At 48.3% G+C, this 24435-nt stretch overlaps 1 protein-coding gene and 1 non-coding gene across 3 annotated transcripts in view; one reads left to right on the top strand and one right to left on the bottom strand.

Moving 5' to 3' along the window:
* CD6 (CD6 molecule) overlaps positions 1–24435 on the top strand; it is a 47503-nt gene that overhangs the window by 11069 nt on the left and 11999 nt on the right. For both annotated transcript variants that reach the window (XM_031016447.3, XM_055354237.2), the window contains exons 2-3: positions 22633–22701; positions 23617–23967. In XM_031016447.3, the coding sequence (XP_030872307.1) occupies positions 22633–22701; positions 23617–23967 (420 nt within the window). The remainder of the gene's footprint in view (positions 1–22632; positions 22702–23616; positions 23968–24435) is intronic.
* LOC115936321 (U6 spliceosomal RNA) lies at positions 2367–2473 on the bottom strand. Its single transcript, XR_004071823.2, has one exon. It is a non-coding gene; the product is annotated as a U6 spliceosomal RNA (small nuclear RNA).

A 24435-nucleotide genomic window follows, 5' to 3' on the forward strand; every position in this document is an offset into this window, starting at 1 on the left:
GAAGAAACCCCAGCGAGCTGCCAGCCATCTCCTGTTTGTCAGAGGAGGAAAGTGAGGTGCGAAGTGGGGAACGACATGCCCCAGGGTCTTGGAGCAGGGCTGAGAAGCCCAGTCTGCAGGGACTCTTTCCAGGGCCTCTTCCCACACTGCCCAGCAGGGCATGGCGGGGCCTGTGTGAACCAGGCACAGGCTTAACTAACTCCCCACCCCCACCCCTAGAGAGAATGCGGGGGACTGCTATGGCCCAGTGTGGCCTGACATGGTCTGACATGAACACAGGTGACCCTGGGCAGTGACATGCTGGCTTCATGCAGCTACTCTGCCCAGACCCTCCAACGGCTCCTCCAGTCCTCAGGCTCTGCCTCCTCTTTGTTTTTTTACTTAACTTTTTTTTTTTTTTTTTTTTTTTTTTTGATGGATTCTCACTCTTGTTGCCCAGGTTGGAGTGCAGTGGTGTGATCTCGGCTCACTGCAACCTCCACCTCCCAGGTTCAAGCGATTCTCGTGCCTCAGCCTCCCGAGTAGCTGGGACTACAGTCCCGCACCACCACGCCAGTTTTTGTATTTTTAGTAGAGACGGGGTTTCACCATGTTGGTCAGGCTGGTCTTTAACTCCTGACCTCAAGAGACCCTCCTGCCTCAGCTTCCCAAAGTGCTGGGATTACAGACGCGAGCCACTGCACCTGGCCTGTTTTTTCACTTAACTTTTAATTTCAGGCTAATTTCAGACTTACTGAGAAGTTGCAAGAACAATACAAAGAATTTCCCCATGCTCTTCCCTCAGACTCTCCAACTGCTAACAATTTTCCACATTTGCTTTATTATTTCCTGTCCATGTGTCTGTTTTTCTATTGCTTTCCCCCTAAACTGTTTGAGAGAAGGTTGTAACGTCCCTTTCTCCTAAATACCCCAATGTGTGTGTGTGTGTGTGTTTTTTTTTTTTACATACGGACATTTTCTTACATAACCACAGTGTACTTATCAAAACCAGATAATTAATGCTGATACAATTCTATTGGATAATCGACAGAATTTATTCAGATTTTGCCAATGGTTCCAATAATATCTTCTAAGACAAAAGAAAATTTTGTTCAGTATGCTGCGTTTAATTCTCGTCTCTCTATTCTCCTTGAATCTGGAATGATTTCTCAGATTTTCTTTCTCTTTCATGTCATTGATCTTTCTGAAGCATAGAAGCAGTTATTATTCTGTAAAACGGCCCTCATCTGGGTTGTCTGATGGTTCTTCATGGTTCCATTTAAGTCATGCCTCTTTGGCAGGAATATCACAGAAGCACGTTTTGTCCTTCCCAGTGAATCATATCAGGAGGCACGTGGGCTCTCCATGTCCCCTCTCCAGTGGTCTAACTTGCTTGGCTAAGGTGTTGTCTGCTAGATTTCTCTGCTGTAAAGATAATTTCCTCCTTTGTAATTAACATGTATCTTGTGGGTAGATTCTTTGAGAATATGTAAATATCTTACTCTTCCTCAAACCTTTGCCCACTAGTTGTAACATTATTGTTGATTCTTGCCGGAATCAGTTATTATAAGGATGGTTACCTGGTGGTGATATTATAATTCCGCCATTCCTTCTTGATTAATAGTTGCTGACTCGGCTCTCTTTGCTGCCTCAGTGGGAGGGAGGCAGGTGGCTCAGTGCATGGCAGGCTGGTACTAATGAGGCCAAGGTTTGAGCTCCCTTTCCACTGTGCCTCTGGTGGCTGCTGTCTTGCCCCGCCTCGGATACTGGAGTCTGGGTCAGCACCTCTCCACCTTAGGGCTAGTTCTCCCTCCATCTTTACAATTTTGCCATTCATTTGTTGAGCTACTATTATGTGTTAGGCACTTTTTTTCAGCCACTGAGGATACGGGACAAAGTCCCGGTCTTCAAGAAGCTTCTATTCTAATAGGGAAAATAGACCAAAAACGTAAACACATTTTTAAAATAGTATCATTTCAGAGAGGGATATGTGCACCAAGGGAAATCAGGCAAAGTAAGGGGACTGAGAGCAGTTGCACTGGAGACACAGGCAGAACCTCGGAGGGGATATAGACCTGAGTGATGAGATAAGCTGGGAATGCTGAGATCAGGGAGAGGACATTCCCGTCAGGGGGAGGAGCAGGGGCAGAGGCCCTGAGGCAGGAATGAGATTGATTTCAGACTGATGGAGGAGTGAAGGAGATGGAGTTGGAGAGGCTGGCAGGGCTTGAGGGCATAGATCATAGGGTTTGGAATTAATCCAAGGGAAATGGGAGCTCATCAGAGAGTTTTAGGTGTAGAAGGATGTGATTTCATTTGCCCTTCATGCATATACAATTACTTAAGAATTTTGTACATCAACTCCTTTTTTTCTTCTTTTTTTAAACAAAGATATAGAACGCTTCACGAATTCACGTGTCATACCTGTACAGGGGTCATTCTAATCTTCTCTGTATTATTCCAGTTTTCGTATATGTACTGCCGAAGCTTGCACCCACTCCTTTTTTTTTTTTTTTTTTTTTTTTTTTGAGACTGAGTTTCGCTCTTGTCGCTCAGGCTGGAGTGCAATGGTGCCATCTTGGCTCACTGCAACCTCTGCCTCCCGGGTTCAAGTGATTCTCCTGCCTCAGCCTCCCAAGTAGCTGGGATTACAGGCATGCACCACCATTGCCTGGCTAATTTTTGTATTTTTAGTAGAGACGGGGTTTCGCCATGTTAGCCAGGCTGGTCTCAAACTCCTGGCCTCAGGTGATCTGCCCGTCTCAGCCTCCCAGAGTGCTGGGATTACAGGTATAAGCCACCGCACCCGGCCACCCTCTCCTTTTATAAACTTAAGTTTATTTGAACTTAGAAATCTTCTATCACTATCACGTATCTCAAACCAATACTACTTAAGTAAATAGAATATATATATATAAACAAAGAAAACACTGAAACCAAAAGTGTCATTAAATAGCCTGCCGTCCAAGCATGAGCTGTCTCTCCATTCATTAAAAAGTGTTAGGTGGCCAGGCACAGTGGCTGATGCCTGTCATGCCAGCACTTTGGGAGGCCAAGACAGGCAGGTTGCTTGAGCCCAGGAGTTCAAGAGCATCCTGGGCAACATTGCAAGTCCCCATCTCTGCAAAAATAAAATTTAACAAAAAGTGTTAGGTGTTAAAGACTCAGTAGCAGCACAATGAGACTTTCTCCTTAATGCAGTCGGACAGAAAAATTGGAAAAGGAATAATTTGTTTACTGCATGATTCAGTTCCATTTAATATTATATATTAAATTGTCTTTCTGACTCAGACCTGATTTGAGAAGCATTTTGCTAACTGGTGGAAGGATTTGACAGGCCCAGCCCACCCATTTAACCATGGAGAAACTGAGGCCTTGGAACGGGGCAAGGACTTACCCAAGGTCCTGGTAATAGCTGCTCTCCGTTCTACTCACCCTCGGTATCACTCCCACCCAATGCTAGCTGAAAATTCAGATGTGATGTAAACATTAGTCATCCTTATTGTAAAAACGTTATAACAACCACATTAGAAGGAATGCAAAGAGAGAAAAGAAGTCTCAGCCAGCACCTTCACACAACCCGGCTGTTCGTTCTTGAAGGAGGAAGTTTTTGAGTCTGTGGAGCGTCACGGGCCTTCAGTCTCACCAGCAGGAAGGTGGGTGGCTGATGGGTGCCGGGCTGGTGTTGATCCACACTTGTCAGGTGGCTCTGAGACCAGCCTTGACTCCAGGCTCCACCACTTCCGCCATGACCTTGGGCAAGTTCCCAAAGCTCTCTGAGGTAAAATGGGTGTGGCCATGTCACCCTTCAGCTTTAGCGTCCTAGGTAGATGCTAAAGCCTTCCCTGAGGATCTCTATGGAACTTTTAATCACCTGTGTCTGTGGGGGCTGCCTCAGCCCTAACCATGTCAACATAGCGTTGAAATTCAGTTCCGAGAAACATTTGTGGGTTTGTAGACTCTACGGCATCTGGAAGTGAAAGAGGGACACATCTCTCCCTCTTACGGGTTCCTTCCCCCGCTCTCAACGCCCCTAATCCAGAATGCCCTAGAAGCTCTTCTCAGCTCCCACCTTCTGCCCCGGAGGCAGCTTTTGTTGCAGGTACACCTGTGGTTTAGTTTATTAGAATTGCTGCAACAAACTGAGTGGCCAGGGCAACAGAAATGTATTGTCTCTCCCTGGCGCCATGGCGCACACCTGTAATCCCTGCACTTTGGGAGGCTGAGGCGGGCAGATCACCTGAGGTCAGGAGTTCAAGACCAGCCTGGCCAACGTGGTGAAACCCCGTCTCTACTAAAAATACAAAAATTAGTCGGGTGAGGTGGCACGCGCCTGTAATCCCGGCTACTCAGGAGGCTCAGGCAAGGGAATCGCTTGAACCTGGGAGGCAGAGGTTGCAGTGAGCCGAGATGGCACCACTGCGCTCCAGCCTGGGCAACAGTGCGAGACTCCATCTCAAAAAAAAAACAAAAACAAAAACAAAAAAACCAGAAATGTATTGTCTCACAGTTCTGGAGGCTCAAAGTCCAAGATCAAAGAGTCAGTGGGACTGGTTCCTTCTGAGAAGCTGTTCTCTTCTGAGCTTCTGGTGGCTTGCTGGCAATCTTGGGCATTTCTTGACTTATAGAAACATTGCCCCAATCTCCGCCTTATCTTAAAATGGCGTTCTCCTTATGTGCATGTGCCTGTGTCCAAATTTCCCCCTTCTGTGAGGACAACAGTCATATTGAATTGGGGCCTGCCCTGATGGCCTCATGCTAACTTGATTGCCTCTATAAAGACCCTATTTCCAAATAAGCTCACATTCTGGGGTACTGGAAATTAGGACTGTTTTAAGAGGAGGGGAACAATTCAACAACTCATAGCAATGTATGTAGTGTGTGTAGGGTGTGTGTGTGTACATGTATGTATGTGTGTGTGGTGTGTGTGTATGGTGGGGGGGTATGGAGAAAGAGGTGGGTCACTGCCCTACTTAATCTCTCCTCCTAGCCCACTCATCCTCTGGAGAGATGCAAGTTAGATCTCTCAGGTTATTTGGCAAAGGCCTGGAAAGAGGTATCTTTCCATTGATTTCTTACCCCTGAGAACTCCTACTCATCCTCTAAAACCCTTCCCAATTGTCCCCTGTTCCTTGGAGTCAGTTATTCCCTCCTAACTCTGTTTTTTTCCAGAGTACTTAGTTCCAAGCCCAAGGATAGCATTTATAACTGATCATAATCAACCACGAGTGCATCTGTATCCTCCACCAGGGCATGGGGCTTGGCCCAGAGCCTAGCTGAGAGAATGGAATGAATGAGTGGCATCTCCCTGACCAAGGGTTAAGATAGATGGGAACTCAAAAGGACTTTGAGCCACCTCAGAAGCATCCTGTAAGTGACTTGTGGAGAGGAGTAGGGGACAGTCGTATGGGCTGAGAGCTGAGGGTATGAGATCAGATTAGAGAGACTGGAAGTCTGGCTCCAACTCTTAGCAACTGTGGCCTTGGGCAAGTCATTTCATGCCACGGAGCCTCAGTTTTCTCATCTGGAAAACTGAGCCTTCACAGGCTCCTCATGGAGATGAATAAGAGAGTGCGTGCTGTATACATAAAGCTGGGGCACACGGTGGGCATTCAGATGTTACCTTCCTTCCAAGGAACCCATATTTTTTTCCTGAATTTGAATTCCTGAATCCACTGGCACTCTGAGCCACATAGATCCACATGGCCATTGGCCGCTGTCAGCCCCCAGCTGTTAAGGACACAAGGTGGCCACAAAGCATTAGTCTGAACATCCCTGGTGCCTCCCCCAGCTTCTCTTTGAATCTGGATTTATTTAAAGAGAGGAGGTGAGTGGTAGGTGAGGAGGGGGCTGTTGTTAGGACATGGATGGGCACAGGACATGTGTCTGGTGAGCGTAGTTGCCAGGGCCGGTCCCTGACACCCCAAGGAGACTTTCTGGTCCCAGCCCAGCCTACACTCCCACCTGCTCGGGAGAGGCTGTGTTTCCTTCCAAGGATGGTTGCTGATGATGTCTGATGGCTTCTGGATGTCCGATCTCAAGGGGGCCTTCTCTTAGGGGGCTTTAGGCCACCCTGGAAAGGTCTCAGCATCACCCCTTGGAGCGGGGAGGATTTTCACCCCTTGCCCACACACAAGCTAAAACTGCTTCTGCTGCAGCTCTGGGAGACCTAGAACCAGGGCCCCTCCTGAGAGCCAGTGGGTGGGGGCAGGCCCCCTGGAAAATCGCTGAGAGCTCAGCAGTTTCAGCCTTCACTCCCCTCCTCCAGCCTGCAGAAACCTAGCCCAGCCTTTGCACAGAGGGTCATGCTCTGGGGAATTCTATTCTTGAATATAATACCTTGAGTGTCTAGCCTGGCCCACCAGCTTCTGTCCCACCTCCAGGTGTTTGCTCGAGCTGTGCCCTCTCCCTAGAATGCCTTCTTAACTCTTGCTACTTGTTGAGGGCGCCTGAAGAATAGAAAGAGTGAATCTGGGGAACAAATTCAAATTTGGATTTGAATTCTGGCTCTATCAATGCCAGGCTATGTGACCGTGGGCTAGGAACTTAATTTCTCTGAGCCTCTTTGTCTGTAAAATGGGTTTCATAATAGCATCTCCTCACAAGGTAGCCATGAGGCAACGTCTGTAAAGCACTCAGCACAGAGGAAGCACTCGGCACAGAGGAAGTCCTCGGGAAATGTGGATCTGCTTCCCTTGCCTCAGCGAAATGCTCCTTGACTTTGAAGTCCTGGCCCAAAGGGCACCTCCCCGGCAATACCTTCCTGGACTCACTCACCAGCCCCACCACTTGCAGAGCAGCTCTGTCCCTCCTCCAGGTTCCTCAGCATGTCTCCTGCCTCTGCACCTACCTCAGAGAGACAAGATTCGAGTCAGCTCTTAACATCTGGCCTCCAGGCTGGACCACGGGCTCTATTACCTTTACTTTCCACGGCAGAGCGCAGCATGGCTCAAGAAATGCTGCGGGAGGTGAAGTGAGTTCTAGGGACTTCCGTTAATAATAAGAGTAACTAGAATTTGTTGAGCATTCACAGCACACCCTGAGGTGTTTATCAGAGCCCAGGAAACCCTCTTTCTGGGTTCAAATCCCTGCTCTGCCTCTTAGGGGCTCTATTGTCCCAGAAAGTTCCTTGTCTCTTGAATCCTACATTTCCCCTGCACTACCTGCCTGCACGGTAGTGATAATAACAGTGCTTACTTCTGAGCATTGTTAAGGAGATTCAAGAATTTAAAACTATAAAAACCCATGGCTTTCTTACCCAGAGAAAGGCGCAAGAATTGTTGGCAGGGTGCATTGATATGACTCAGACAATTTACAAAGGTTTTTCATATATGCTTTTATTTTAAAATTTTTTGTTTTTATTGTTTTATTTTATTTTACTAAAATTGTATTTAGTAAAAATAGTACAGAATTTAGAAAATACAAAAACAGAAAAATTTAAAAATTTATCAATAGCTACCTTCAAAGATAACTGTTGTTACTAGCCTCTTGTAGAATCTTCCAGACATTTTGTTAGAGAGGAATATTGCAAACATACAGAAATGCATTGAGAATGAGGTTTGTTTATTTGTTTATTTGTTTTTGAGATGGTGTCTCGCTCTGTCACCCAGGCTGGAGTGCAGTGGTGCAATCTCGGCTCACTGCAACCTTTGCCTCCTGGGTTCAAGTGATTCTCCTGTCTCAGCCTCCCGAGTAGCTGGGACTACAGGCACACACCACCACACCCGGCTAATTTTTGTATTTCAGTAGAGATGGGGTTTCACCATGTTGGTCACACTGGTCTTGAACTCCTGATCTCAAGTGATCCACTTGCCTCGGCCTTCCAAAGTGCTGGGATTACAGGCATGAGCCACCACGCCTGGCCTGAGAATGTTTTAATGAACCCAATGCGTCCTCACCACCCAGACTTAGAAAATGTTTACACTTTTGTCGTATTTGCTCAGATCTATATTAATAAGAAAGAAAACCATACAGATACTGTTGAAATAATTCTTATCCTTTCCTCCCTAGAACACACACTCCAAAGTGTGGTGTGTGTACCCTTTTCTCCCACATTTTTATACTCCTATTACACAAAAAATGTCTCCATACACAATGGATGGTGTTGAGACATGTACTATATTTTATGTAAATTGTACCCTACTGGACATATTGTTCTGAAACTTATTATACTTTTCTCCTTGTTTTCAAAATCTAACCAAGTGGATAGATATGCATCTAGTTCATTCCTGCAATGGAATAATCCAGCCTATGATACAATACAGTCTGTTTATTTCCAGCTGATGGATGGTTAGAGTACTTCTAATTTTCTTCTGTTACAAACAGTTCTGCAGAAAGTATCCCTGCACACATCTGCATGTGAACAATTTTTTCTATAATTTATACAAAAGGGTATAGCTTTCAGATCAAGGTATGAGCCTCTTGAAATCTATGAGGTATCATCAGCCATTTCCTTTTCTTTCTTTCTTTCTTTTCTTTTCTTTTTCTTTTTCTTTTCTTTTTTTTTTGAGACAGAGTTTCACTCTTGTTGTCCAGGCTGGAGTGCAATGGCTAAATCTCGGCTCACCGCAACCTCCACCTCCTGGGTTCAAGCGATTCTCCTGCCTCAGCCTCTCGAGTAGCTAGGATTGCAGGCATGCGCCACCATGCCTGGCTAATTGTTTTGTATTTTTAGTAGAGACAGGGCTTCTCCATGTTGGTCAGGCTGATCTTGAACTCCCAACCTCAGGTGATACGCCCGCCTCGGCCTCCCAAAGTGCTGGGATTACAGGCTTGAGCCCTGCGTTTGGCCTCATCAGCCATTTTTCTATGCACTATATCCATAAGGCTATGATCATCCTGAATATGTTGTTTTTCATCTGTTTTTTCCATCTACGATACATATATGCACACATATTCATCTTTCACGTATTTGCAGGTATAGTCATTGATTCCACAAGATCTTGGGCATTTGCCATGGGCCAGGTATTGGGGGGTTTTTTGGTAATCTTTCCTTAGCCCTGTGAGGTTTTTGTTTCGTTTTCATTTTAGAGGTGGAATCTCACCCTGTTGCCCAGGCTGGAGTGCAGTGATGATCATAGCTTACTGCAACCTCGAACTCCTGGGCTCAAGTGATCCTCCTGCCTCAGCCTCCTCAGTAGCTAGAATTACAAGCATGTGTCCAGCTAATTTATTTATTTACTTATTCATATATATGTATATATATATATATGTATATATATCTAGAGAGAGAGAGAGAGAGAGACAAAGGATCTCCCTCTGTTGCCCAGGCTGGAGTGCAGTGGCACCATCTTGGCTCACTGCAGCCTCAAACTCCTAGGCCCAAGTGATCCAACCTCAGCCTCTCGACTAGCTGGGACCACAGGTGCACACCACCATGCCCAGCTAATTTTTTGAATTTTGGTAGAGACAAGGTTTTTCCTTGTTGCTTAAGCTGGTCTCAAATTCCTGTGCTCAAGCAATCCACCCACCTTGGCCTCCCAAAGTGCTGGGATTACAGCGTGAGCCACAGCACCCAGCCTCATTTTTTTATTTTTAAATTTATTTTGTAGAGATAGGGTCTCACTATGTTGCCCAGGCTGTTCTCAAACTCCTGGCCTCAAGCAATCCTCCTGCCTCAGCCACTGAAAGTGCTGGGATTACAAGGGTGAACCACTGTGCCCAGCTTGTGAGGCTTTTTTTTCCTTTTTTTTTTAATAACTATGAGGTGAGGGAGGCAAGTGGGGCATATGAAGAGATTCGCCCAGGGTCACACTATAGTAAGGAGGAAGCTGGGTTTCTAGCCCAGGCATGTTTAATTTCAATCCAGTGTTCTTTCTGATGCCTATGATGTGGTAGATGGTTTTTTCCCAACCAAGACCTACTGAATGGGAATTCTAAAAGAGGGACCTGAGGGCCGGGCGCCGTGGCTCACACCTGTAATCCCAGCACTTTGGGAGGCCAAGGCGAGCAGACTACCTGAGGTCAGGAGTTCAAGACCAGCCTGGCCAACATGGTGAAACCCCGTCTCTACTAAAAATACAAAAATTAGCCGGGCATGGTGGCGTGCACCTGTAATCCCAGCTATTAGGGGGACTGAGGCAGGAGAATCACTAGAACTTGGGAGGCAGAGGTTGCAGTGAACCAAGATCGTGCCACTACACTCCAGCCTCGGCGACAGTGTGAGACTCCGTCTCCAAAAATAAAAAAAAATTAAAAAATTAAAATTAAAATAAATAAAGAAAAGAAGCACCTGAACATTCTTCTCCTCCTCTCAGTGGTCTAAAGTCTGGCAGGGGATCAAGAAGATGGGGCTGGTGACATGCCAGTGTTTCTGGCCTGCTGTGGTCTCTTGGAGCCAAATCCCTACTCTTATCCCTTGGGATTTTACTGAGCTGCTTGCAACCCTCCATGGGACCTTCTCATTTTACCACCTGGTAGCTGGAAAGAAGGCACGGTCTGGCACGGGAGCCTGAGCCAGCCTTGGAGCCAGGACCCCAGGAGCCTCTTCTTTTAGAGGAACTCCTGTTACCACAGCAACTACAGCCCACATCTCCTCTCTAGGAACACTGGATGTTTGCAAAGCCGGGGAAGGGTGCAGCCAAGTTGTGAGTCTGCAGCACCTCAGATAAGGTTCACAAGAAAGGCGAGGAGTGAGGAGGAGAGAATGCAGCCTTCAGAGAACCAGAATCACCCCCTTGCAGAAAAGAAGGCTAAGGAGCTGTCAGAGTCATCTTTCTGCCTGGTATGGAACGTAGAATCAATAGCCAGCTACCGTCCCATAGCTACCAAGGGCCAAACGAGAGAAAAGGGATGAAAGCCTCAGGTTGGAGGATAATAACAACAGCAGCTACCATATACCGCGTCCTAAGCGTTTTACGAAGATCACCCACCCGTGCACTCTTCTTCTGTTTGGCTCATTTATCATGCCCAGTGCCAGGTTAAAGATGAAACCTAGCTGGGCTCAGTGACTTTCCCTAGGTCACACAGCCAGTAATCAGCAGAGATGGGTTTAGATCACTGTTCTGTCTGTCCCCAGAGTCCCTGTCTAAGTCATGAAAGACGAATTTCCCGAGAATGGAGGCTGTTACCCAGATGAATTGGTGCCTGGGATCTCCTGCTCCCTCTATCATCCCGCTCACACTCATCTCCCTCATATCATACCTGCCCCAGTTCCCAGCATATGCAACAAGTTCAGCAGATGTTCATGGAACTGAATGCAGGCTGGCAACAGACTCATTTCTCAGCTTTCAGGAGAACGTGGCTCACGCCCTCTCACTTTCTTGGGAGAGGAGGGGGAGTCCCAGCAATTGAACATACCTCAAAGCCTATTAAGTCATGTTGATCTTATCTTTTAAGTTTTTTACAGAGGCAAGTAGGAAACGTTGTCTTTTTTTTTTTTTTTTTTTTTTTTTCGAGACGGAGTCTTGCTTTGTCGCCCAGGCTGGAGTGCAGTGGCGCGATCTCGGCTCACTGCAAGCTCCACCTCCCGGGTTCACGCCATTCTCCTGCCTCAGCCTCCCGAGTAGCTGGGACTACAGGCGCCCACTACCACGCCCGGCTAATTTTTTGTATTTTTAGTAGAGACGGGGTTTCACCGTGTTAGCCAGGATGGCGATCTCCTGACCTCGTGATCCGCCCGCCTCGGCCTCCCAAAGTGCTGGGATTACAGGCGTGAGCCACCGCGCCCGGCCCCGAAACGTTGTCTTTTACTTCCCCTTGGATTTGGTGACAGAGAGGAGGGGAGATGAAACCTGGGCATGCATGGAAGGTATCATGCAGGTGAACATCATCTGTCCTGTGACATGGGGGCAAAAGAGAGGTAAAAAGGCTGAATTTCTGGCCGGGCGCAGTGGCTCATGCCTGTAATCCCAGCACTTTGGGAGGCTGAGGCAGGGGGATTGCTTGAGCTTAGGAGTTTGTGACCAGCCTGGGCAACACGGTGAAACCCCGTCTCTAGTAAAATACAAAAAATTAGCCAGGCGTGGTGGCACGCACCTGTAGTCCCAGCTACTCAGGAGGCTGAGGCAGGAGAATTGCTTGAACCTAGGAGGTGGAGGTTGCAGTAAGCCGAGATTGTGCCACTGCAGTCCAGCCTGGGCAACAGAGTGAGACTCATCCTCTCCCCAACACCCCTGCAAAAAAAAAAAAAAAAAGCCGAATTTCTTTGACCTGACTGCAGTCCTCTGGGGCTGGGACTCTTTGAGCCTTAACTTCCATCCGTCTCTGTCAATTGAGTGAATTGTTTTATTTGTGTCCCCAAGCCCTGCTGTGGTATAACTGGGGAGTGTGAAAACAAACCAAAATCCTGTAACATAATACCAAATAATACTCACTCTCTTTCTCTTTCTCTCTCAAGAAAATGAAAGCACATGAGCCAAGTTCTCCTGAAAGCTGAGAAATGAGTTTATTACCGATCTATGTTCCGTTTCATTAACACTTGCTGAACTTGTTCCACGTGCTAGGAACTGGGACAGGTATTTAGGAGATAAGTGTACATGTAAAATAATACCAAAGCACCAAACTGCTGACTTTCCTTTGGGCGCCAGGGGAGAGAAGTCACTCTAGCCTTCCTGGCCTTGGAGAGCCAAGTGGGTATAAGCTGGTCTAGTCACTGCAGTCAGTCACCTCTGCAGGCTAGGACAGCACTGTGTGACTGAGCCTGTGACAGCTTCAGTTTCTTGACAAAGTAAACTCAGCCCAACCGGGTGTCACAGCCTTCTCAAGTCCAAGTCCCCTCAAAGGTTGAACACATTTATCCCCTCCCAATTGAATTATATTACTTGTATGAGCCAGCGCATGCATCTTTTTTTTTTTGTTTCTTTCTTTTTTTTTTTAAATGAAGTCTTGGTCTGTCACCCAGGCTAGAATGCAGTGCTGCAATCTCGGCACACTGCAACCTCCCCCTCCCGGATTCAAGCGATTCTCCTACCTCAGCCTCCCGAGTAGCTGGGACTACAGGCATGCACTACCACACCCAGCTAATTTTTGTATTTTTAGTAGAGACTGGATTTCGCCATGTTGGCCAGGCTGATCTCGAACTCCCGACCTCAGCTAGTCCACCCACCTCAGCCTCTCAAAGTGCTGGGATTACAGATGTGAGCCACCAGGCCCAGCCGGCATCTTTCTAATTTTAATGGAATTGCAGGCGTTCCCTTCTTTCTAGTTGTTTTATTAATTGCTCACCATTAACAATACCAAGGGCATTTCTAAAAAGAAAATAGTTAGGACAGTTCCAGCACCCTCTCACTCAGAGCTTCCTCTCCTAAATTCATTGGCCCTCCTCTTCCAATTGGCGGATGCATCCTCAGGCCCTAGACAGTGCTGGAGTGAGCCCCATATTTGAGAGCAAGTGGGGAAGGGGTGGGGGCAGTGCGAGGTGAGACTATTAAGTCTCATCTTTTCCCTGCTGTGAGGGCTGTGGGATGACACATGCTACCCAGGACCCCCTGCCCTGGAGAAGGAAGGTTTCCTAGTTGTTGCTTATCTTTGGAGTCTGGGATCTTTTGGGAAATAAGTCTCTGGATCTTGGGTTCTGAGTTGGGTCACCATTGCGGGGGAAGGGTGGGTTATCATTTCTAAACTCAGTGCTGGTTGACACTTGCAGAGGAGAAAGGAGTTTGGAAAGCCTCCAGGGTTGTCAAAACTTCCTGCCTTTCGCCCTTGGCATGATCACCAAAGCAGAAATCGGGATGTTGGATTCCAACCCCGGGGAGTGGTGTGGTTACGAATGTGGCCTCTGCAAGCAGACAGCCTGGGTTCAATTCCCAGCTTGGCCATTTTCTAGCTGTGTAATCTTAGGCAAGATACTAAACCTCTCTGTGCCTCAATTTCCCCATCTTGTGGTCTTGCTTTGACAATTAAGTCATACTGAATAAATGTCAGCCATTACTGCTGAGCTGTGCCAGATTTGTGACGGGTGCTTGACGTGCCTTGGGGCCTCCCCTTTCCCTATCAGAGCAGTGGGAAGCATCACAACATCCTTCCCTTATCCCCCTGCACTCTGGACCCCAGATGCCTGAGATAAGTAGCTGCTCCCATCAGTGTGGGTTGGGAGTAGAAAACTAGGAGTCCATCTGGCTGCTTCTCAAACCTGCAAACCAGGAATACCAGTCCAGCTGCCCGGCCACTGGGCAAGGGGCAGGTGAGTGTTTCTGGACAGCTCCCTGAACCAGTCCTGCTCCACTTGAATACCTGGAGTCTGAGCCAGGGCCTCGGGAGGCGGGCCCACCAGGGTTCATGTAGCATTTGTCATCACTGCTCGGGACAAAAGGCACACATACACAAGATGCACGGTGGTCTGCAGGTTAGCAGGGAGCACGCCTCTCCCAAGGTTCGGGGACACTAGTCACAAGGGCCTGGTGCCAGTCTTGCAGAGAGGCACACCCTGCCCTGTCCTGGCAGTGCTCCAGAGCAGCAGCTGGACTATCGCGGAGATCACCGCGCTGCACTGGGAGCCTGACCTTCCCGTGGGCCTTGGGGATGCTCTTCCCTTGGGCCTCAGATTTTGCAATATTTCTGACAAAATACTTGCTGACAAAAAGCCTTCTGAGAGAAACATTATTAACTCCAGTTCATGGATGACAGTCTAAGGCTCAGACTGGCAAAGTGACTGGCCAAAGCGCACTCCACTAATAAGGAACAGAGCTGGACTCCAGCCCAGGCCTTTGAACGCAAGGCCTTGTAAGGTACATAGGTACCTTCCCCCCATACAGCACTGTCTGATGTCAATATGTGAGCCACATTTATAATTTTAAATTTTTGTCTGGGCATGGTGGCTCATGCCTGTAATCCCAGCACTTTGGGAGGCCAAAGCAGGTGGATCACCTGAGATCAGAAGTTCAAGACCAACCTGGCCAACATGGTGAAACCCCATCTCTACTAAAAATATAAAAAAAGTAGCCAGGCATGGTGGTGCATACCTATAGTCCCAGCTACTCAGGGGGCTGAGGCAGGAGAATCTCTTGAACCTGGGAGATGGAGCTTGCGGTGAGCCCAAGATCATACCACTGCCCTCCAGCCTGGGCGATAGAGCGAGACTCCGTCTCAAAAAAAAATAAATAAATAAAATAAAATAAAAATAATAAATAAATAAATAAATAAATTTTTAGCAGCTGCATTTTTTCAAAAAAGTAAAAAGAAACAGATGAAATTACTTTAATAATATATGTGATTTAACTGAATATATCCAAAATATCATTTCTACATAACATCAATAAAAAAATTCTTAATAAGATACTTTACATTCTTTCTTCTTACCAAGTCTTTGAAACACAACCTGTACTTAACACTTAAAGCACGTCTCAATTTGGACACTCAAGTTTCACCAGAAACATTCAATCTGTATTTAGATTTCATACTAGTTACAATTGAAAAAGGAGAATCACATGTCTAACTTACTCCAGCCATTTGAAAAAAAATCTCAGGATGCAGTGAGAGGACAGAAAGGGAGATTGAACTCGGGCTCTCTCTGGGTCCTGGAAAACCTTCAGAAGCTTAAAACATGGCGGGGGGTGAGGACGGGGACTGAAGGGGAGAGCACAACCATACTTATAACATAACCCTGTATTCTGCTTCAGCCACTTAACACTGTGGCATAAACTTATCCCCACATCATCAAATACTCCCTGTAAATTTTTTTTGGCAAATATTTTTAATGTGCTATATTTTTCTAACAGCCTGGGTTCAATTCCCAGCTTGGCCATTTTCTAGCTGTGTAATCTTAGGCAAGATACTAAACCTCTCTACTATTTTTCTAACCAACCCCCCAATCACTTTTAGACAATCCAGTTGTCTCCAGTTTGAATTTTTTTTTGGTGGGTTTTTATTTGTTGGTTTTTATTTGTTTGTTTTTATTATGCTATCAGAAACAGCACAGGGTCGGGCTCCGTGGCTCACGCCTGTAATCCCAGCACTTTGGGAGCCTGAGGTGGGCGGATCACTTGAAGCCAGGTGTTCAAGATCAGCATGGCCAACATAGTGAAACCCCATCTCTACTAAAAATATAAATAAAAAAATTAGCCAGGTACGGTGGCGGGCGCCTGTAACCCCAGCTACTCAGTAGCTGCGGCAGGAGAATCGCTTGAATCAGGAGGGTGGAGGTGGCAGTGAACCGAGATCGCATCACTGCACTCCAGCCTGGGCAACAGAGGGAGAGTGAGACTCTATGGCAAAATAAAAATAAAAATAAAAAACCAGCACATCACAGCATTCTGGGGCTCCAGTGGATGGAAAAGGGAATCTAGAACCATCTAGTTCCAAAGCATGGACTTTAGTCTCCAGGCAGTATGGTACTTGAGATAGTGTTCTTTAGGATAGGTTCCCAGATGTGGAATTACTGGATTGAAAGAGCTTGGTTTGCTGTTGTTGTTAAGGCTGTTGGCATCTGTGTTTGCAAACACTTTCTGTTGGTTTTTTTTTTTTAAACTATACTTCTAGCAGGTGACATATGCACCTGGCTGCACCACTTGTAGATTCCACGTCCATGTTTCCATCGTCCCTTTCCACCCTGCCTCTGGCTCTGTACAGCATCTCTTCATCCATCATACACTCAGCTAGCATTCAGGATGCAACCGTGTTTTCCTCAGCACTTCTGACAGTGCTGGAGGACAGAAAGTAACCTCAGGTGTAGCTGGCGTTGACCTGACACTGGTCACTGGGCACGGCCAGGGCAGCATTCTGGGGAGTGCCTTGTTGTTCCTAAAAGTTTCCCCACCAGGCTTGCTCTGACACTGGGCTGGCCAGCGGGAGGCACAGCTTTCCCTTGATGTCTATGCCTCCTTTCTCCACAAGTCCCTCACCTCTCAGATGCCCGTGGGACATCTCAGGGGCCTGGGTGACACAACAGGCGTATCAGTGTCCCGTTTTCTCAAATTCCAGGCAACAAGGCCCTTTCGTGCCTTCATTCTTCCTGTGCTTACAGTCTCCTCCACAGCCTGTTCCACTGGAGTCTTCTTCCCACTACCCCACTGGAGGTTCTGTCCCACTCGGGGACTTCTGCATGGGACTGGCCTGAAAAAGCCGCCTCCTTCCTGGGCTGGGGTCGGCGCTCCCAATCTCTTTCTTCTCCTATTCTGAAACCAGCCGCTCCCCTCCATCCCTTCCCTGTCTTGTTTCATCACTTTCCAGAATTTGGGACACAACTAGAGATGATTTTCAGGGGCACACAGTATAACTTCAGGTGGTAAATGAACTTAGCATTAAATAACACTGAATCACGTGGCAATAAAAGTTTAAATAATTATTATTTTTCAATGTTCTGTCATTCCTTCTGATTCTATCAGATAGTCTGATGATGATGTATCTATCTTTTTTGTTTTTGTTTTTTGAGACGGAGTCTTGCTCTGTCGCCCAGGCTAGAGTGTAGTAGTGGCGTGATCTCAGCTCACTGCAACCTCTGCCTCCTGGGTTCAAGCGATTCTCTGCCTCAGCCTCCCGAGTAGCTGGAACTACAGGCACCTACCACCACACCTGGCTAACTTTTGTATTTTTAGTAGAGACAGGGTTTCACCATATTGGCCAGGCTGGTCTCGAACTCCGGACCTTGTGATCCACCCACCTCGGCCTCCCAAAGTGCTGGGATTACAGGCGTGAGCCACCGTGCCTGGCCGATGATGTGTCTTTTAACATCTCTAACATGGCTTTATTTTTAGTATGCTTGTTTTTACAATTACCTTCTATTTTAGGCAAGTCATATAAATCGTCCCTTTAGGTTTTAATATCTTCTTATTTTTTTCATATCAACATACATACCTAATTTTACATACATAGAATCATATCATACATGATTTTTGAAGTACAGCCTTTTACCTTCATTGCTTGCTTTTCCTCCCCGTATCTTCCATGGCTGTGACTGTGTCCCACGACCAGCTGCATAATTTGCAGGGCCCGGTGCAAAACGGAGATGCAGGGTCTTTGGTTCAACAAATGATGAGGAATTTCAAGATGGCAACAGCAGAGGATTCAAGCAAGGGCCAGGTCCTTCTAAGCACAGGGCCCTGCGCACAGTCCACCAGCCTGTGGAGCTGGCCCTGCTTGGCCCCTTCCCCTGAAGCCCACTCTTAATTTTTCCATTTTGATTATCTGCTGTGTGTTCTCCCACACTTATCTTCATGTTCCTGTAATCATACCAGTTCACAGAGGGGGTTTTTTGGCCTTGTTTCACAAAAAATTATCATATTATATTCTCTTCTCTACATCTTGCTTTTCCTACTCAACACAGCTTGGAAATCCTGCCAACCCATCTGGGTCTATTTCATTCTTTATAAAGGCTGCATAAGATGCCACGCTGTAAATGGACCATGATTGATTCAGCCGTTTCCCCTGTGAATGGGCATTCACTCTGTTTCTAACTTTTTGCCATTCAAAAATCTGCAGTGGACTGGGTGCGGTGGCTCACACCTGTATGCCCAGCAGTTTGGGAGGCCGAGGCAGGCAGATCACTTGAGGTCAGGTGTTCAAGACCCAACCTGGCCAACATGGAGAAACCCCATCTCTACCAAAAATACAAAAAAATTTAGCAGGGTGTGGTGGTGGGCGCCTGTAATCCCAGCAACTTGGGAGGCTGAGGCGGGAGAATTGCTTGAACCCAGGAGGTGAAGGTTGCAATGAGCCGAGATCACGCCACTGCACTCCAGCTTGGGTGACACAGCAAGACACTGTTTCAAAAAAAAAAAAATTTGCAGTGAACATTTTTATGATCAGGTGTCTTTAATGACGTAAAAAAGCAAATTCACAGGAAAGGGTAAAAGTTTGCTCTTATTCTGTTTTGTGTTGCTATAACAAAGTACCACAGAGTGAGTAATTTAAAACAAAAAGAAATTTATTTCTCATAGTTCTGCAGGCTGGGAAGCCCAAGATCTAGGGGCCACATCTGATGAGGGCCTTCTCTCTGCGTCATAACACAATGGAAGGCGTCACATGGCCAGAGAGTGCACGAGAGACAGAGTGAGGGACGGCAGAACTCTCACTTTTACGACAAAACCACTTCTGCAATAACCAACACACCCCTGTGATAACAGCATTAATCCGTTCATGAAGGCAGACTCCTCATGACCTAATCAACTCTTTTCTTTTTTTTTTTTTTTTGAGACACAGTCTCGCTCTGTTGGCCAGGCTGGAGGCGCAATCTCAGCTCACTGCAACCTCCACCTCCCAGGCTCAAGCAATTCTCCTGCCTCAGCCTCCTGAGTAGCTGGGATTACAGGCGTGTGCCACCACACCCAACTAATTTTTGTATTTGTAGTACAGACAGGGTTTCACCATGTTGGCCAGGCTGGTCTCGGACTCCTGACCTCAGGTAATCCACACGCCTTGGCCTCCCAAAGTGTTGGGCTTACAGGCGTGAGCCACCACGCCCAGCCCTAATCAATTCTTAAACATCCAACTTCTCAACACAGGTCATTGGGGGATTAAATTTCCAACACATGAACTTTGGAACACATTCAAACCATAGCAGGCTCCTTTTCAAATAAATTTATTGCAGCAAAAAAGCGAACCAATTTAAAGAAAAGTGTGAGGCACAGGGCCAGGCAAAAGTGGTAACAATGGGCCGGGTGCGGTGGCTCACGCCTGTAATCCCAACAGTTTGGGAGGCTGAGGCGGGCAGATCACTTGAGCTCAGGAATTTGAGACCAGCCTGGGCAACATGGGAAAACCCCGTCTCTACAAAAAATATACAAAAATTAGCCAGCATCGTGGCAAGCGCCTGTAGTCCCAGCTACTCGGGAAACTGAGGCACGAGAATCGCTTGAACCCAGGAGGTGGAGGTTGCAGTGAGCCGAGATTGTGCCACTGCACTCCAGCCTGGGCGACAGAGCGAGCCTCTGTCTCAAAACAAAAAAGGTGATAATGATGTCTGAGAAACGCTGATCTTGCATTCGGCCCTCTGTGAAATGAGGCCTGGATGGAAAGACGGTTCCAGGTAATTTCTGCTTTTGTTCCTGTAGCACAGAAGTCAGAGAACAGAGAAGCCAGGTTCCCTTCTTGGGATAGGGGATGGGAGAATGCTTGACACAAAAATAAAGCCCTCGAGGTTATCCGCTTTCAACCAGCTGCCTTGGAGCTGGCAGCTGCTGCTCACTCATTCATTCAGTCAATCAGCAAACATTGCCTTGGACACTGTGGGGGACACAGGGCTGACCCAGCCGTGGGCCCTGCCCTCTAGGGTTTTCTGATCTAGGAGAACACATTTGTGTCTTTATGCATGAGAAAGTGGTTTTCCAGACCCAGAGAGAGAGATGATACAGAGCAGAGCTAAAGCCCCCCTGCCCCACACACATCACATTCACACACACAGTCGTAATCACATATGCACACAGTCCCTCACACACACTCACATGCACACACCTCGCAGTCATACACACTGCAGCCATCATTCAATCCCCCTCCCCCACCCCATGTAGTAACATTGAAAACTACGCAGGAGCACTGGGACGGTTGCTGTGGGAACCGGGATTCTGAAATCCTAACTTGTGGGCATCTGAATTCTTGCGCTGAACATTCTAATACATCAGCCACAGAGTTTGTGCTCTGAATTTGGAGTCATTTCTCCTCCAGGGGCTCAGGCTGGGCAGACAGCCAGAGAGTTAGCGAGGACGGCAATTAGAGGGCTGATGACTTTCTGCCTGATGATGAAGAGGCCCACACAGTTTCCTGGAGAGGGCTGTCTGCCAGGGTGTGCACGCGCACATGCACAAGCTCAGGATCAGGGGGTATGTCCGTGGAATCTCCTCAGGTGAAGCTCCAGGAATGTGTAGTGGTCATGTCCGACTCTTCAGCCTCTGTATCGGTCAGGCCAGGCTAGGCAAGGCTGTAGCAACAAGGACACCCCCAAATCTTCATGGTTTAACACGATAAGGGCTTACTCCTTACTCACACAAAATCCAAGCTGGGTCAACATCCCCTTCCCTCTTGCAGTTCCTCCACAACCCAGGGCCTCTAATATCCCTCAACAGGGAAGACGTAAATGGAAATGGCTCACTGCCTCTTCCCTGCTTTGGCTCAAAAGCAGGCAGACGTCTTCTGCCTAGGCTTCAACCAGCCCAACCTAAGTGCAAGAGAAACCAGGAAATGCAGAGGAGTTCATAGGCAACCACAACAGTCCCTGCCCCAGAGCCTCCCTTTGTGCTTTGCAAGCCCAAACATCCCAGCCCAGAGGGGAGGCAAGTCCTTGGAGACAGTTTAAATCCGGGCTCTGCAGCTTGCTCACTGGGTGGCCTTAGGCCCACGCATCAGTCGGGGTCCCACCAGGAAACCTAGAATAGGAATTTAAAGGGGACTTATTTACAGAAGAACTATTTACAAAGGGTAATGCAGTAAGTAGAATCTAACAGCAACTTCTGGCCAAAGGAGACACAACAAGGGAGTGGTCAGTGAGTCCGAGTAGGAGACAGTCAAGGAGAGGTCACCTTGAATAAGCAATGTCTTTCACATGAGGGACACAGCCTACCCGAGGGACCTCACAGGGAGGGCCAGAGGAATAAGTGTCACATCTTCGCTCTCCTCACTTCTGCCTAGCTCTGCTAAGGCTCCCCATTGGCTGAATCTGACAGAAGCCATAAGGCCCAGGAAGACAGGGGTTAATCCAAACAGGTCAGCCTCCCAGGGCAGAATGGATAGTAGCTCTGGTGGAATAAATGGACCCTATCTGGCAGGGACAACTGATTTTTGCTTTTGGAGCCTCCTTTTCCTAATCTGTAAAATAAGAATGCTAACACCTGCCTCATTGCATTGTTGAAAGTAAATGGAATAGGCCAGATGCAGTGGCTCACGCCTGTAATCCCAGCACTTTGGGAGGCTGAGGCAGGCAGATCACCTGAGGTCAGGAGTTCGAGACCAGCCTGACCAACATGGAGAAACCCCGTCTCTACTAAAAATACAAAATTAGCCAGGCGTGGTGGCGCATGCCTGTAATCCCAGCTACTCAGGAGGCTGAGACAGGAGAATCGCTTGAATCCGGGAGGTGGAGGTTGCGGTGAGCCGAGATCAAGCCATTGCACTCCAGCTTGGGCAACAAGAGCGAAACTCTGTCTCAAAAAAAAAAAAAAAAAAGAAAGAAAGAAAGTAAATGGAACAATATATGCAAATATGCAAATACCTGTCCTTCATGAATGCTAGTTTCTTAGTGTCTGAAGGCACTTTGCAATCCAGTGGTTCCCAGTCCAGGATGTGCCAATTATTCTAAAGTCTGATATGAAATTCTCAAACAAATTCTACAAACAAAATTTTCTTTTTTTAAATCACTCCCACTTTCGAGCTTTTTTATATGTCAAGTATTTCATAGGCTGTCTCATTTCAGTCTCACAATATTTTCCTAAGAATCATAGCTGAAAAATTGGGACTGGCACAGAAAGATTAAGTCACCAATTCATGGTCACGAAGCCACTTTGTGTGTCTGGCCCCAGTGCCCACTGCCTTTCCTCCCTGTTCTACTCCGATTTCTGAAGATGTGTGTGCAGTGAATAGGTAAAGCGGAGGATCCTGAAATGCCAATGTTTGAGAACTTTCCCTACCTTGAAGGGAGGCCAATGCACCCAAAGTTGAGGACCATGTCTTTTCCAAAGGCCTCATGTAGCCACCACAGGCTCCAGGAAGTGCCCCCTGCTCATCAGGGTGCCTCTGTGGTCTCCAGGCCTGAGCTCACTCACCCACCATGCTGCTGCTGGTTCATTTCAGGTCATCCATCTCCAGCCCCATCTGACCAGCTCAACACCAGCAGTGCAGAGAGTGAGCTCTGGGAGCCAGGTGAGCAAACATTCCCTCTGGGGGGTCCATGATCAGCTTTCTGTAGGTGGTCCCCCAGGGTAATAAAGAAGGGAAATGGACATTTAGGATACCAGGGAGGCTCCCTGACTTCAGACAACACTTCTTCCTGACCCATCACCTGAAGTTCCACTATCAATTCACTTTGAGATCGTAAAACTACCATTTTTGAGAGGACACTGATAAGTCACATACAGGTGGGCAGGTATGCCTGGAGCATTTTAAGGGGATTTGTTGAGAACAGGCTAGAGTTCTCGGGGGAGGCAGGGTCCTTGATTTACTCAGCAGACGTTTATTAAGGACCTACTGTATGCAAAGATGCATGCTAGCACTGGGGGTACAATCCTGGGCTAAAAGGGGCAGGTGGTTCCCAAAGAAGGGGTTCTGGGGAAGTGAGGACCACCATCAGCTGAAGCAGCCCATCATCAACCCCATGGCCAGCCCCTTCACAATCGTCCAAGGTTCCCTAGTCACTATGACAGCCTCTAGGACAGTACCCTCAGGGGAGCAGAGGGGCCTTCAGGGGAAGCATGCACCCACTGGACCAGGGCCCCTGAACTCACAACTCTGCCTTTCTTTCACAAACGGGTGCCCCTGGAGACAGGAGCAAGTGAGGAGGGTTTCTGGGGGGCTGGACCCCTAGTTGTCTGTCACCCATCTTAACCTCTAGAGTCACTCCCAAGCCCCACTTTCGGCTGACTCTAAGGAGAACCACAGGGTCAGGCCTCAAGGTGGGCTCAGGGATGAGCCAGCCCGGCTCCATTTTGCAGACTGGAAAGCTGAGACCCCTAGCCAGGCAGGGCGTTGTCAAAGTTCACGCATAGAGTCAGTGGCAGAGCCTGGGCAACCCCCTGCCCAGGCCCCACCGGTCTCAGCTCTCTGGTCTGACACTTCCAGGGGAGCGGCTTCCGGTCCGTCTGACAAACGGGAGCAGCAGCTGCAGCGGGACGGTGGAGGTCCGGCTCGAGGCATCCTGGGAGCCCGCGTGCGGGGCGCTCTGGGACAGCCGCGCCGCCGAGGCCGTGTGCCGAGCACTGGGCTGCGGCGGGGCGGAGGCCGCCTCTCAGCTCGCCCTGCCGACCCCCGAGCTGCCGCCCCCGCCGGCAGCCGGGAACACCAGCGCAGCAGCTAATGCCACTCTGGCCGGGGCTCCCGCCCTCCTGTGCAGCGGCGCCGAGTGGCGGCTCTGCGAGGTGGTGGAGCACGCGTGCCGCAGCGACGGGAGGCGGGCCCGTGTCACCTGTGCAGGTACGAGCGCACCCCCTACACGGGCCCCCACCTACCCCACTCCCCAGGCCTTCAGCCACTGTCCCTGGCTCCAGCCCATGGACGCAAGCCTCGCCCTCCAGACCTCCACCCCCACCGCCTACCAGTGCAAACGCACCGGGTTCCCACCCGGAGGACGACCTCGAGTCATTTCCAGATCTGAGCGTTTCCTCGGATCTGGCCTCCAGACTCCACCCCCACACTTGGTCCCTAGTCCCACCCCTGGGTTCCCAAAGCTAACCCGGTCTCTAACCCCACTTACTGGGCCCGCCGCTTCCCTGTCCCCGCCCGCTCTGGGTCTCTCCTCCCCTTTTGCCATATACATAAACATGCCAGGTTCACAGGGTCCCTTAGCGCTGTGGCTCCCAGGCTCCCAAACCTGCCCTCCAGGCCCCGCCCACCAGGTCTCTGGTCCCTCCCACCAGCCTGCGGCTCTACCTAACCCATCTG

This window comes from Gorilla gorilla, chromosome 9 (assembly GCF_029281585.2).
Source record: "Gorilla gorilla gorilla isolate KB3781 chromosome 9, NHGRI_mGorGor1-v2.1_pri, whole genome shotgun sequence".
NCBI classification, from domain to species: domain Eukaryota; kingdom Metazoa; phylum Chordata; class Mammalia; order Primates; family Hominidae; genus Gorilla; species Gorilla gorilla.